Source organism: Chionomys nivalis, chromosome 18 (assembly GCF_950005125.1).
Source record: "Chionomys nivalis chromosome 18, mChiNiv1.1, whole genome shotgun sequence".
NCBI classification, from domain to species: Eukaryota; Metazoa; Chordata; class Mammalia; order Rodentia; family Cricetidae; genus Chionomys; species Chionomys nivalis.
This window is the reverse complement of record NC_080103.1, coordinates 36,897,060-36,911,373: the sequence shown is the minus strand read 5'-3', so window position 1 is coordinate 36,911,373 and position 14,314 is coordinate 36,897,060. Positions and strand designations below refer to the sequence as shown.

General features: G+C 40.9%; 1 protein-coding gene across 1 annotated transcript in view; it reads right to left on the bottom strand.

The window, feature by feature from the left end:
* Arsj (arylsulfatase family member J) overlaps positions 1 to 11,789 on the bottom strand; it is a 47,404-nt gene extending 35,615 nt beyond the window's left edge. Inside the window, exon 1 of the mRNA XM_057793619.1 lies at positions 11,044 to 11,789. Coding sequence (XP_057649602.1) covers positions 11,044 to 11,441 — 398 coding nt within the window. The 5' untranslated portion in view covers positions 11,442 to 11,789. The remainder of the gene's footprint in view (positions 1 to 11,043) is intronic.
* Between the last annotated feature and the right edge of the window lie 2,525 nt (positions 11,790 to 14,314).

Sequence of the window (14,314 nt, the reverse complement as noted above, 5' to 3'; positions counted from 1 at the left end):
ATACCTTTAGTTTTATGACTTAGTTCTCAGAAAGCCTTTTTATCTTAAACAAATTGCTTTGCCTAAGAAAGGAATCTCTTTCCAAAACGTGGGATCTATAAAATCCGATACACAAGTCTTCCAACTTCCTCCTGAGATTGCACTAGGTGTTATGTCAATGGCAGTGGCAAAATGAGAGGCATACTTGTACAGAACACTGCACTGGAGCTCTGTTGTAATACCACTCAACATGGCCCTCAGAAACACCTATTTCCCACCACAGGGGAGCTTGCTGCTAAAGACAAACCTCGTATTCCACACTAGACCTTCTGCAGGAGAACTGCTAAAGTAGAAACCAAGGGCAGTAGGCAGAAAAAGTCCTTCATGTGATTCTCAGTGCTATTTACTGCCGTAAATTCTAATTATTAACACTTAGGAGCTTGTTAGAAACAAACCAGGTGTGGTGGAAATGCCTGTAATTTTAGCACTTTGGGGTGGGAACAGGAAGAGTCAGGGTTTAAAGTCATTCTTAGCCACATAGAAAGTTTGAGATCAGCCTGGGCAGCATGGCATACTGTCTCAAAGCCAAATAAAAACATAAAAGGGAGGCTATTAGAATCAGCAATATATCTGAAGAAATTAAATTTTTCAAAGTTAAAATATAGGAAGTAGATAATTGCTGTTTCTAATACAGTAACAAAAGCTGGATTTTAGGTACATTTTAATTGTCTTAGGGGACCTGTATATGTTGAACATTTAAGTTATCAGAGTAATGATAAAATAGTAACAAATTTTGTCTCTCACTAAGGGAAGATAAACTGATATTATCAACTTAAATTTATATATGAAACAAACCAAAATAAGAACTTATATCAATGCACCAAATTTGAATGGGGAAGCCAGTTAGAAAATGAATTTTTAAGTAATTATGTCTATTTTGCTATAGTTGCTTTTACTGGAGGACCATATTATTGACTTCTACCCTGAAGATAAACTGTACAGCTAAACCAAGTCTGTCCTGTCAATCATCTAGGAAATGGAGTGGAAAAATCAGTTCTTAAATTAGAATCCCATTTTAATTACTTTGGGACTTTGGCCAAGATAACAAATCTCTCTATGTGTGAGTTCATCATACACAAAATGAGGTTTAGAGAATGTATAGAGACACAGATTTAGATAGGTCCACACATTTTGGCATCCATCTATTGGAGGATCTATATAAAATTAGAGTATAAAATAGTTTTGTTAGTTAATGTTATACCAGTATAGATATACTATCAAATTTACAGCATAAATTATTAAAGTATAGGTTATTAATGTAATGGGTTAGCAGGAACAGGTAACTCTGTATTTTATCTTAAGTAAGGCGGCATAGAATTTGGGTCAATTGTCTATAGAACTTTTGTTTATTTTAGATGGAAGAAACCATCTTGAACTCATCTAAATGTTGATAGAAATATTTGGGGAATATAAATATAAATTATGAAGGGGGGAGAGAGATAATGGAAGAAGTCAAGTCTTTTGTCTTTTCTTGATACACTGAGGCAGACGAGAAGGAAGATAGAAAATGGCTTATGAGCAATGATAGCAGCTTTATTTACCATCAATAATATGAAAGAGATGACTTTTACAGGGATCTTTTACAACATTGGCAGATGGCATGATCTGAATAAGTATGGTCCCCATACACTCATGTGTTTGAATGCTTGACCCAGGGGGAAGCATGGCCTTGTTGGAGTAGATGTAGCCTTGTTGGAGAGAATGTGTCACTGTGGAAGTGGGCTGTGGAGTCTCATATGTTCAAGTTACATCCAGTGTGGCACTCAGTCTCCCTTCTGTGTCTGTGGCTCAAGATGTAGAACTCTCGACTCCTTCTCCAGTACCCTGCTTGCATGCTGTCATGCTTCTTGCCATGATGATAATGGACTAAACCCTTGAAACTCTAAGCCATCCCCAATTATATGTTTTCCTTTATAAGAGTTGCCATAGTCTTGTCTCCTCACAACAATAAAAACCAAGAAAAGAAAAAAAGTATTAAGAAATTTAAGAATGGGGGCTGAAGAGATGACCCAGAAGTCAGAAAGACTTATTGATCTCTTAGAGGAGTTAAGTTTGGTTCTTAACAAGCACAGTGAGCAAGCACAACTACCTGCAACTCCAAATCCAGGAGATCAAACACCCTATTCTAGCCTTGATAGGCACCTGAATACGTGTGATACACACACACACACACACACACACACACACATTTTAAAGAATTAGAAATGGTAGTTCTGAAGATTAAGACACATATCAGAAGGGAGAACCCCGTGTGGTCATAATTTCAGATAAAGGTTCTACACTTGAGATTTCAGGAACATTTGTTTCTATTGGTCTTAAATAAGTTGACTCCAGAATTGGGTTAAAAATAAAGCTCTCCATATGCATGTGCTTGTGTTTATTTAGAGTTAGGGTTCCAGTATAGAGGCCAAGTTGGCCTCGAAGTCATAATTCTCCTGGCTCGGTAACTGCATAACTGGGATGATAGGTGTACCTCCATGTCAAGAATTTATATTTGCATGTGATTTTAAATTTAGTGTAATATTGCATATTTGGGGATTAGGAAGGAAGAAGTTCATGTTTACAACATATTACAATGATTGAAATGCAATAGCCACTGTAGGAATGAAAATGACACAGGAGTGCTGTTGTGCTGGTATAGGGTGAGAAACAATCAGAAAACTCTGGAAAGGGGATGAAAGTGGTAGAGGCTTGCAGTCACACAGCGGAGTTTCCCAGAGGAGGGTGAAGAATAGTCCTACAAGGAAGATGACTGTGGAAGGGCACACAGCCTTGTGAGAAAGTGCTAGAACCTTTGCAGTGCTGACTGACCCTGAGTAGACTCATCAATGTTGAGCCAGATTTTGTAGGTCTTCAGATGGACCTAGGAACTGGATTGTAGCCTCCAGAGAATGGGAAGAGCTGAAGTATTAGCTGGCAGGACTAGTGCTGTGCTGTGGGAATTTCACTCCTATTCTTTGTAGGGGTGGATTCTTATGCTGCAAGCCTTCCCGGTCTTTCAAGAGGTTTTTGAAATAGTGGCCACCAGGCACATGAAGTTTTATTTCCACCAAACCTAGATTATGTGCTAATTCAAAACTAGTTTTGATGCAACGACTAAGTGTCAACCATGAAGCAATATGGTATTCAAAGCTAAATTACCCCACTCTTACCTCCCCCTTTCCCTCTGACCCTCCCATTCCAAATCCCCACCCCATACATTCATGACTATTTATTTACATTCACTCAGCTCTTATAAGAATGAAATTTGCTAGTAAATGAATGGAACTAGGAAAAAAAATCATCCTACACTGGTCTGGGCCTGATGAATGGGGTCGCAGCCCCAAGAGTGAAAGTGGACACAAACTCACATTATTAATACAAAAGCTATCTGCAGCTGATAACCATTCGCAAATGAAACTTTAGTTTTCTCTGATGGAGTCTCACTGCTCACTGTGTATACAAGCCAGTCTTAAGGGCAGGTCTCATGCGGGTTTTGTGTATGTGGCCAACACAAAACAAACTCTGGCATTTCTAGAGGTTCTTTGTCTGATAATACTTCGTCAGGGCTGCTTGTTTGTTTGTTTTTCCTTTTCCCTTTCAGGTCCTTTGGGCATATATTATGGTTTCCAGTTTTGCGTCTCTATAGTTTATATGTATGTACAAATGTGTGCATCTCTGTATCCACACATGTTACTTGGCCTTTTCTTTGGCTCCTTTTCTTCGGTGTGTTTGCTTTTTACTATTCTGGTTTTTTTTAATCTATTATTACTATTACTTACATTATTGTTTATTTCTCATTAATATTTTAAAAGAAAGAAAGAAAAAGTGTGGATTTGGGTGGTTGGGGAATTGGAGAGGATCTGGGAGGAGTTAGGGGAAGAGAAACAGTAATCAGAATATATTTTATTAAAAAATCCATTTTCTATAAAGAAGTTCTGAACCATTTTTTTGGCTTGATCACATTTTCTACATAAGGGAAATAAGTAATTGCTTATTCAACTCTTCTTTCTCTCATTCGTCAGATGTTTACTTAGCACCTAGGAATACAGAGCCCTGGACTGGGTCTTGTGAAATTTATGGAGTTATAAATCAGAATCTTGCTTCTCAGAGGGCCAGCAAGGGAGGTAAAAAGCTTCCTAAGAGCTGTGAAGGAGTGGAAAATCATGCCTAATAAGACAGTTATAGGAATAATTGTGGAAGGTCACTGCTAAGATAAATTATTTCTGGCTAAGAGCTCACGGGAAGCAGCATGAGGAATGTGGGGTTTCTGCTGAATCTTAACTAGTGGCTGGCATTTGGGCAAACAGTGCAAAGGTGTGAATTCCAGAAGTGAAGCAAAGAGATGGGGAGCAGTTCGAGGAACCCTAGAAACCTTGAGCCATTTGTCCCTTCTTCTGGTGTGGAAAGTTTGAAAATGCAGAGGCTGAAGAAACTGCTCAAAAACTAGGCTAAGGTGTGATTATAGCTTATATGTAAGGCAGAAAGTACTGAAGAAAGCCTTGTGGACATTGACCGAGCCATACAGTTTAAGCTCAAAATGCATGCTCTACAGTTTAGAAGCTATGTACTCATGGTCTGCTTATACAACTCCCTAAAATGTTAATATTCTATCCATAAAAAATGAGAACATTTGTTAAATATTTTATGAATATTTTCAAATATTGGGTGTGAAGATTAAAAGGCAGGATGCTTGAAAAGAAACAGGCACATGAAACCCCTCAGAGAAAATTAATTTCTTTTCTCATTTTTGATACATTGCGGAACCAAGGGCGCTGTTTGCTGAAGGGGCTGTTGTTATGAGTCTCATGTTTTAGTAAAGCTACTGTACTAGATGAATTGGAAGAGAGAGGGGGTAAAAGCTAAAGGGCGAGAGTAAGGAAGATTTTCTTCTTCTTTTAATTACAATAGAGCACACAGAGAAACAGATGCCTCAAAGAAAAACCACTAGTGGGTATGTTTAATATTTAGGCTAATAAAAGAATATTTCATCAAACTAATTATATCATAGTAAAATAGCCACAGGGTGAGATGAAATCAAAATTATCTGTAGAAATTTGCTAGAATTCGTAGTTCTTAGCCCTCTGCACTTGGATACATTTCAACCATTTAGATTAGCATTTTAAGAAACTCAACAGATATTTATCCAGATGATGAATATGTCTAATTTTAAATGAGTCTTTTGAGGCTCATTGAATATTCAGCACTTTGATCATTAATGTATGCCACTAGCCTACCTAATCAACACATCTACTCTCAGCTAATCCAAAAGTTGAGTAGGACTAGCAGCTATCTGCTGGATGGCCTTGGCTTTGGGTTCTTTATTGATGGTCTAAGAGATACCTGAAAGGCACTCTCTGCTTGCTATATTCATCTTCTAAAGGTGAAGCAAGGCTTGAAAGAAATTCTTGTTTATCTACAGATAACTATAAACATTTATATTTTTACAAGTGCCACGGCATTAACTAAATATTTGTGAAGGTAAGGAGCGAATTTTTAATAACTAGTATTGAACATTATCTGGGTATAGAACACTACTTACAACTAGGATTTTAAACAAGTAGATAGAGTAGGAAGCATATATGACCTTGATGTTGATGGGAAATGTGTGTGTGTATGTGTGTGTGTGTAGACATACAAGGCCATACAACATACAATGGGCTAATTAAATCTAGTCCCCAAGCTTCTCACTTTATGCTGCGAGTCACTCCAAAATTTAGTTGCTTTTTCATCATCTTACTTTCTCATTAACACTTCTTATCAACTATTGCTATTGTCTCCTTCAGATGCATAATTCTTTAAAAGGTAATAAATAAAAGCAGTGAAACAGACTCATCTCACAGTCTTTTAGCTATTTCTGTGCCTCACCCCTTATCCCTAAGACATAGACCAGCACTGGGTCACCATCCTCTTCTCTATGGTTGTCCTCATAATTTTCAGTGGTTTAGGTGTCCACAGGAATGAGGTATCCAGCACTCTATCCTAACACCTTAACTTCTTCACTTCCAAAGATCTCACCCTCTAGCTCCCTCTGCCCTCACTTCTCTATCATTTGTAAACACTGCACTACTTGGAATTTTGTCCCATCACGAGTTTTCCCAACCACTATTTCCTGTCCTTTCACTTAGCAATCTATTCACTCAACCTCTGTCTGCAAACTCAGACCACCGACTGCCAGAACATAAATTCCCTGTATGTCTTCTTTCCACATTCAAGTCCTTGATCAGTCACTGTGTTCGTTTTGGAAATCTCCCAATCTGCTTAAATTCAGCTCTGCAATTGAGGTGCTTACCCCTGTGTTACCTGAATACAGCAGGATAGAAACCACTATGTCTGACCCCAGCAAAACTAAGCCACAAAGCTCAGGTGGGTTTTCTGCACTGCCAGCTTTCTGACTGCATTTCCCTGCTCAGTTCATTTTTTTCAGTCCCTTCAGAAACCATTTTATATACAACTTTCTCAGACATCTAAATTTTAATTCTCAGTTGGTGATCTCACTTTAATGTTATTTAGAAAGCAGAATGATTCCAAAGTGAACTCCTCCATAGTCCTCCAATCTTCCAATCTCTTTGCACTTTGTAACCATCTTTGTTCCTTTCATAAAGACTGAAAAGATAAAAAACAGCTAAAGTGATTTTAAGGGACAATTAGGAGGATTTACGTTCTAGATCAGCGGTTTTCAACCTGTGGCATCCTAACCCCTTTGGAGTCTAACAGTCCTTCCATAAGGATCATGGATTATATATCCTGAATGTCAGATATTTACAGCACAATTCATAACAGTAGAAAATTACACTTACAAAGTAGCAATGAAATAATTTTAGGGTTGGCCATCACTATAGCATGAAGCACTGTAGTAAAGGGTCACAGTAAGAGGAAGGTTGAGAACCACTGGTCTACACATTAATATTTATCATACAACAAAGGTTCCATTGGAGAAAAGGATAGTTATTAGAACAGAAGAGTCTAGAAACGGACCAAACGTAACAGTTGATGATGATTATCAATGCTATGGAGAACATGTGATCTTAAAAGTTATCTCTCATTCTCCCCTTCTTCTGTGTGTGTGCATGCGTGCGTGCATGCATGTGTGTGTGTGCAGGCATTCATGTGCAACAGCATGCATGCCCACATCACGACCTGCTCATGTAGATCAGAGGACAATTCTAGGGAGTCCTTTGGGAGTCAGTTCTCTCCTGCCACCTTGTGGGTTCTGGGGATCAAATTTAAGTTGTCAGGCCAAATGGACAGACAAACGAGAGCGCATACTTTGGAATTCTGGTTTAATACTACATTAAAAGTTAATTCCAGTTGATCTAAATATAAAAACAAAGCAATAAAATATTTAGGAGGAAAAGCCTATTATGATTATGTAGTATAAGCTAGAGTCTTAAATAAGCAAGGAAGGAAAATAACAGAAATTAAACTACAATAAAATTAAAACCTAGTCATTAACAACCCCATTACTGAAACAGCGAGAGTGGAGGAGTTGTGCAGTACAAACAGAAAAAAGGATGAGATTATATAAATAATCATCACACTCCATCAAGGAATGAACAGGCACTTAAACAGAAAGTAGAAGGACAATTTGCATGAATATTTACTAAAAGACACTCGACATTACTAGTTATTACGAAAATGGAAATTTTAATCAGGACAGCATACCAGTGTGCAATGACCATGAATTCTAAAACGGAAAGAGACAGCACGAACTGGTGGTACAGATGGAATTTACCACATAGTTGCAGTGATTCAGAGTTCAAGCTCAGAAGTGATGACTTTGGGAACTGCTGGGCAGTATCTACAAAAGTCTCACACTGTACCTGTACCTCAGCAATTCTACTTGATAAAAAAAAATGAATGCAAAGATATGCTCAACAAAGCATGGACAACTGTTTTGCAGTATTTTCATAATAGTATCAAACTGGAAAGCACCAACATTCTTGATGATAGAATGGGTAAACACTGTAGCACATTTACGCAAAGGAAAACTATCACACTGAGAGATTCAACAAGTTACATCAATAGACAACAGCATGGAGAAATCCACAAGAGGAAGACACTGAATTATTACGAGAGAAATCCAATTCAGATTGCCTGTCTTTCTTTAGGTTTTTGGAAATGTGTGTCTAAGGTTTGCAAAGTCCATGATTCAGAAGCCATCATTATGATCTTCTTAAAGGAGAAGTGGTGTTATTTTTCTGAGTTACCACTTGGAACAATTCCTTAGGAATAATAAAGTTACCTTGAAATGGATTGAATGCAGGCAGTCACTTTCTCAATTATCCTTTCTGTCATCAGAACAATTACGAGCATCCATTGACCACACTGCATCATTATCCCTCTTGGACTGTTACCAAATCTATGTAAAACAGGAACGTGTGTAACAATGATAGCTCCCTAGATTCTTGTGTTTAATAAAGATGCTTTTAATTCACCATAAGCAGCATTGCCATCAGAATAACGGAACATATTCATAAAAATATTAGTGATTTCTGGAAATCGTCGCTGAAGCTGGCCTAGAGATTTGTGCTTTGACTGGCCCTTGAGGTGACTCCGTCTGCATTTCTGAGTTTGAGAACTACCACCACCTAGAGAGCAGGGTTCCTCAGTGGCTCCTCAGTCTGCAGGCAGCTGTCTGCACGCAATAGCTGCTTCCTGACGGTGACTGATATGCAGTGTTGTCAGAGCAGTGTGATATAAATTGTAAAGGGAATTTGTGACATTAGCTAGGCAGCATAAAAAACAGTTTCATATTTGGATTCAAAAAAATTTAAAAAAAAAACAAAAAAAGGAGCATTGTGTTGATGGTATCGAACGTGAATTGAACTCTAGACATTAGACTCTACTCAACTGGCATAAAGATATTTGACTCCTCTCACGTTTCACATAACCTACTTTCCTCTTGAAATAATCCATCCCACCGGGACTTTTATCACTTCCTTCCTTTTTTCTTTAGAGGATGCAGAAAGCACAGACATGTTCTCACAGACAGGATAAGTGCCATATTCCTGGGCCTGAAGTATTGCTATTAAGCCCAGAACTATGCACTCATGACCACTTCTTTTTACAACTGTACTGATTTATAGGAAAGTCCCAGGGAAAACTCCAAGTGAGACATCTCTTATTGCTTAATTCAAGTAAAAATCTGTAGCAAATCTCAGGAGCGATTTGAACTTTTCTTGTCCACAAAGCAATTATGCAACTTATTGGACCAAACGTGAAATGTTAGCAGGAATCAGCATCTTCTTACTGGATGCTTGGCTGCACTGAAAATGCTGAGTCAGCCCTTGATTAAAGGGGAAAAACAGGAGTCGTTTCCATCTTCATCTGGTTCCATCTTATTGGGTAAACTTCCAGATAACCATAAAGGCAGAACCGATATTTTATCAGTATAAAATGTTCAGGACCAAATGTCCTTATTCAGTGGAAAGCCTTGAACATACTTTATTGAGTAAAGTAAGTTTGTATAATTCAGTTTCATATTTTTTTCAACTTCTGTTGGCTCTCTGTGCAAATTTGAATTCTATAAATCAGTTGAAGTGTCTTTATGACACGTTCATTTCATGAGCCAAGGATAAGGACGGCTGGGAATAGAGATGAAGAACTTAATCCTAGGCCACAGATGGGCTTATTTTTCCAGCCAACAATTGCTCTTTTATAAATATCAAATGCGCTTGACTTTATGATGCAATGAAAATGACTCTTAAGGACACTGAGAACCTTCCCTTTTCTCCTCCCCAACCTCTTTTTTCTTTTATTTACCATTACTTTCTTTTTTTATGTTTGCGATAGGATCTCACTTTGTAACTCTGGCTGACCAGGAACTCACTATGTATACCAGGCTGACATCATCCCCTCAGAGGTCTGCCTGCCTCTGCTTCCTGGGTGCTGGGATTGAATATGTGTGCCACCATGCCCTGCACTCTACCTCTTCTTTCTAAGGATGAAAAAAGTTGTCTTTTTTTTATCCTAGTGATGGCAACTTTTGACAGTGTGCTAAGCAGTGGAAATTATGCTATAAGCAAAAGTCTTTGCAAGACCCAGATTCCTACAAAACACTGGAGTCTTAATTTTTCCACACTGGTTACTGGCTACTCCGACAGCATCCAACTCCAAGAACAACTTCACTTGAAGCAAGGATTCTCTGTCCTGAAACCAAACTCACAAGACACGTAGAATGAAGCATGAACTGGTTCAGGAGTAGCTTGACCCTTGACCCTTGACCTGCCTTTCAAACTGAATTTGCACCACGTAAACAAGTTATGATCATGGATATTCTGACAGAGTAAAACCAGAAAAATGTATGAACACCTTAAGAAGATTCTATTTAGCAGACCGACAGCATTTTATGCATTTCTCAGGTATCTGCACTGTGACAGTCACTCAGGCTTCCTTCCCACTCAGAGAAAGAGCAGCAAATTCCACTGAACTTCATGGCTTCTTCAGAATTATCTTGGCAGTTAGATATGGCACCATAGAAAAAAAATGCACCAACAAAGAAACAAAGAGACCAACAGAGGCATATTCCATACCCATCACACTAAATGTCACTTTGTTTTTTTTTTGTTTTGTTTTTTTCTTTTGTGGCCTCTGTTCTCTTTGTGATGACCTGGGGTTTTGGTCATGCAATTCTAGATTTTTGTAACAAAGAGTTTGTAAACGACACCTTGCCTTCTGATTTCTGCTCTGTACCTGAAACAAAATGTGAACATACTTGAGGATCAAACCAGAATCCAAGCAGCAACCAATGAGTTCTGAGTTCTCTGGTTGCTGGATGAATATAAAAAGCCTGACACCACTCAAAAGCTCACAGCTGGCTGTCAGGGAAAGGAAAGGCAGGAGAATAGGACCCGGCTATTCACACCAATATTGACAGACGGTACATCATTCACCCATTCATCTGTTCATTCATTGGATTGTTCCCACCGCCCCATACTTTCTGTTTCTCTCTTAAATGGAGAAACCAATGTAAATGAAGGTTTACAATGTTTTCAGATAATAACTAGAAGTGGTAACACTTACTTTCCGGTGATAAACTGGCTCCTGGACGGTGTGCAAATAGGCTGGACATAGTAGTTCTCTAGTTTAACTCCTTCCGCAGCGAGTTTGTCAAGAGTGGGCGTCTTTATCTCAGATCCGTGGTAACCCACGTCTCTAAATCCCTGATCATCAGCTAAGATGAAAATGAGATGGGGCTGGGTGGTGCCCGTGGCGCCTGCTTCAGGTCTCTCTTCAGCTTGAGCACCCAGGAGCCCCTCCTCTTCTAAGCCCTGGCCCCAGCACAGGTAGCCATAGGTGAGTAGGCTGAGGACCCAGAAGCCTGCCAGGGCACCCATCGCCACTGCCACTATCTTTCCAGGCCACACCCAGCCCTGAGGAGGTGGCGGAGGCTGAGGCTCCGCGCTGTCCCTGGGGGCCATTCACTAGGGTCCCAGAAGAGACTCCACGTGCAGAATCCTGCCCACTTTGCTGGTGTTGGCACACTCATGCATGCGGAGGGCTAGATCCAGCTGAAGGTGGCAAGGAAATCCTGCTGCCCTCCCAGCTGTCTCCACTTCCCACAACTTCGATGCTCTGGAGGTGATGGTTTAACCCGCGGATGCTGGAAAAACTAGAAGGGAGCAGGTCCTCTCCATCAGTTTGCTCTTTTTCCTCTCCTAACACCGCCCAGCAGTTCCCACAGAAAAGTTAGTATCTTCGCCGAAAAGTTCTCACGAAGAGAAAAGAACAAACAAGCGAGGACTTGATAGCTGCACAGGGCAGGGACGTTTGGTGTTCATATAGTTCTCCACTTCGTCAGGGAGTAGGACTGTGCCCATGCGCAGGCAGGCACCCGCGGTGGTGGAACTGGCTGGCATCAGTCCCGGGGCCCCGGCACTCCGGAAGCCTTGCCAAGTTGCTCTGAGCGACTGACGCCCTGCTTCTTCTGGGTGGATGACAGACTGAGCCTAGGGGACCTGCTTCTGGCAGGCCGCCTTCCCGGCTTTTTCAGGGATGTTTCCCCATCTTCCGCTGTGCGTTAGTCAATCTCCAGGACCCCTTCTCCAGGGGCGAAGGAAGGATCCTGTTCTAGAGCCGGCCTTCCCACCTCTTCGGCTATCCCTTCTCTGCCCCGCAGCGCTTGGGAACACTCAGGGGATCCTGGCCTGTGATCGCCAGCGCACACGTGCCCCGTAGGTGCTACAGCTGTCCCAGCATGAGCTTGGGTGGCTGACTTAACTTTGACTCTTGTGCCTTCTCTCTCTACTCGCCAGGCAGCCGCCGGAGAACCATGCTTGCTGGCTGAGGGCGGGCCCAGGCCGGGGAGGCGCTGGCTCTCCGCCCTCCTCTCAGCTAGGAGAAGGATGGACCCTGGAAGGGCGCTGCCGGGCGGCTCCCAGGGGTTCCCTAAGCGAAGTCCCGGTGCAGGTTGTCTTTCCTTAGGTATGCAAATAGAAGCCCCCCCCCCTTGCCCATCCCGAAACTTTTGAAGACACTGGAACAAGTGAGAAGAGAGCAACAGATGACTGTTCACCTTTCTTCCTTGCTGGCCTCCTCCTTTTATATCCCTCCCTGTCTTTGCCTTTTCTTTTCTCCGTATTTTTTTCTGACAGTCACAATTACAACATTTCAAGTAGTGCTTTTTTCTATCAACAGTTGACCTCTCCAGTCCGATTTACCCCTTACTCTCTTCCTAAGTGAGGATGTTAAGAGTGTAAGCTTTTTTTCCTCCTCTTTCCAAACTTTCAGGGATTTGCCGGCCAGGAATGGAGGGGGTGGAGGAGGAGGGAGGAAGGGGGGGGGAGATTACACCCTCAAGACGGGAAGCCCATATGTGTGTGTAGTTTTGAGACCTGGAACTCACTGTGTGCCTGAGGATGACTCGGAACTTCTGATCCTACCACCTCTACTCCCCCAATTTTAAGATTCTTCCAAGCCAGGTTCGTGTAATGTTGGATCAGTTCCCCAGCACTTGTCAGCCGAGCTGTGCCTTTGAATTTTTGCAGCACACATTGTTTCCTGTCTAGCATCTTCGGGTTTTCTCCCTTTGCCCCTCTTTCTTTTTGTTTCTCCCCTTTTCTTCCATCTCCTCTCTCTTCTCCCCACAACAGTGGCTTGTTTCCTTTGAGAAAACATACTCTTGCTATAACTGTAGCCTTTTAAAATAATGCTCAGAGGCAGGATCTCTATGGAAGAGGCAGTCAAAAATTTTTGAGATATGCTTTTTTGTTTGTTTGTTTGCTTGCTTGCTTGCTTCTTTCATATTTGTTTTAACACTTACTTCACTGAACACCTCCTGAGGACTGGCATACAACACGTTACACTCAATTAATGGTGAAGTCATAATTCTAAGTATCATCTAACCGTAACTTTCATTCCCTCCTGGTACTACAATTCCTGTCGAATTCTCAGGCAAAGCTGGTGAAACGGAAACCAAACCTGGAAGACAGACTGCTGTTTCATGCAACTAATTTCTCCAGCACTCACAGGCGGTTGCTTATTCTGGTTGCTCAGGGGAGAGATGTTGAGATTTAGAAGATATGTTTAGAACTGGGAGTAGCAATCCTGAGAGCTTAAATTTCCAGACTTATAAGGAAAGTCCTACTGGAGATTAGAGTACCGGGGGGCAGGGCTCCAGGCTTCACTGGCCTCATGGGATGCTAGAGCCAAAAAGACAGAAATCCTCTGACAGACCCAGCTACTTTTAATTGAGAGCTCATGAATGAAGTAGGAGAAGGACTGTTTGTGTTCTTGTGTGACAAAGACAGTCAATTCCAATTTATATTTCTGTCAAGAAATTTTTAAGTCAACGTTTTTGGACTATTTCCTGTGAGCTAGCCATAGTACTCTAGACACTGACACTTGTATGCACACGCATGTGCTGCTAAGTCTTGATGTGGTTAGTGCCTCATATACTTTATCATTCTCTCCCAGCCATGAGGAGCAATCTTCCATTCCAAAACATTGGACCAGCTGAGCCAGAATTATCAGTGGTAAGGAGCAACTGAATCAGAATGCTTCTGCCGCTAGAACCTATACTATGGTGGGAAAGAAACATTCTGCTCAGCTACCACCCGAAGCCCCAATTGTTACTGTGAAAAAAGCATTCTGGAGAAGAGAAAAACAACTCAAAGAAATCACAAAGCTTATGTTTATGCTGTATGCGGTTAGGAGGTGAGATAGTTCAGGGAAATAACCTTTAAACTGAAGGGGTATTATTTTATTTATTATCTTCTCTTTTTTTTTTTGCAGAAAATTTTGGCTTATAAATGTGAGTTTAAAGCTCCTTTTCTCTAAAATAAGGTCTTACAAA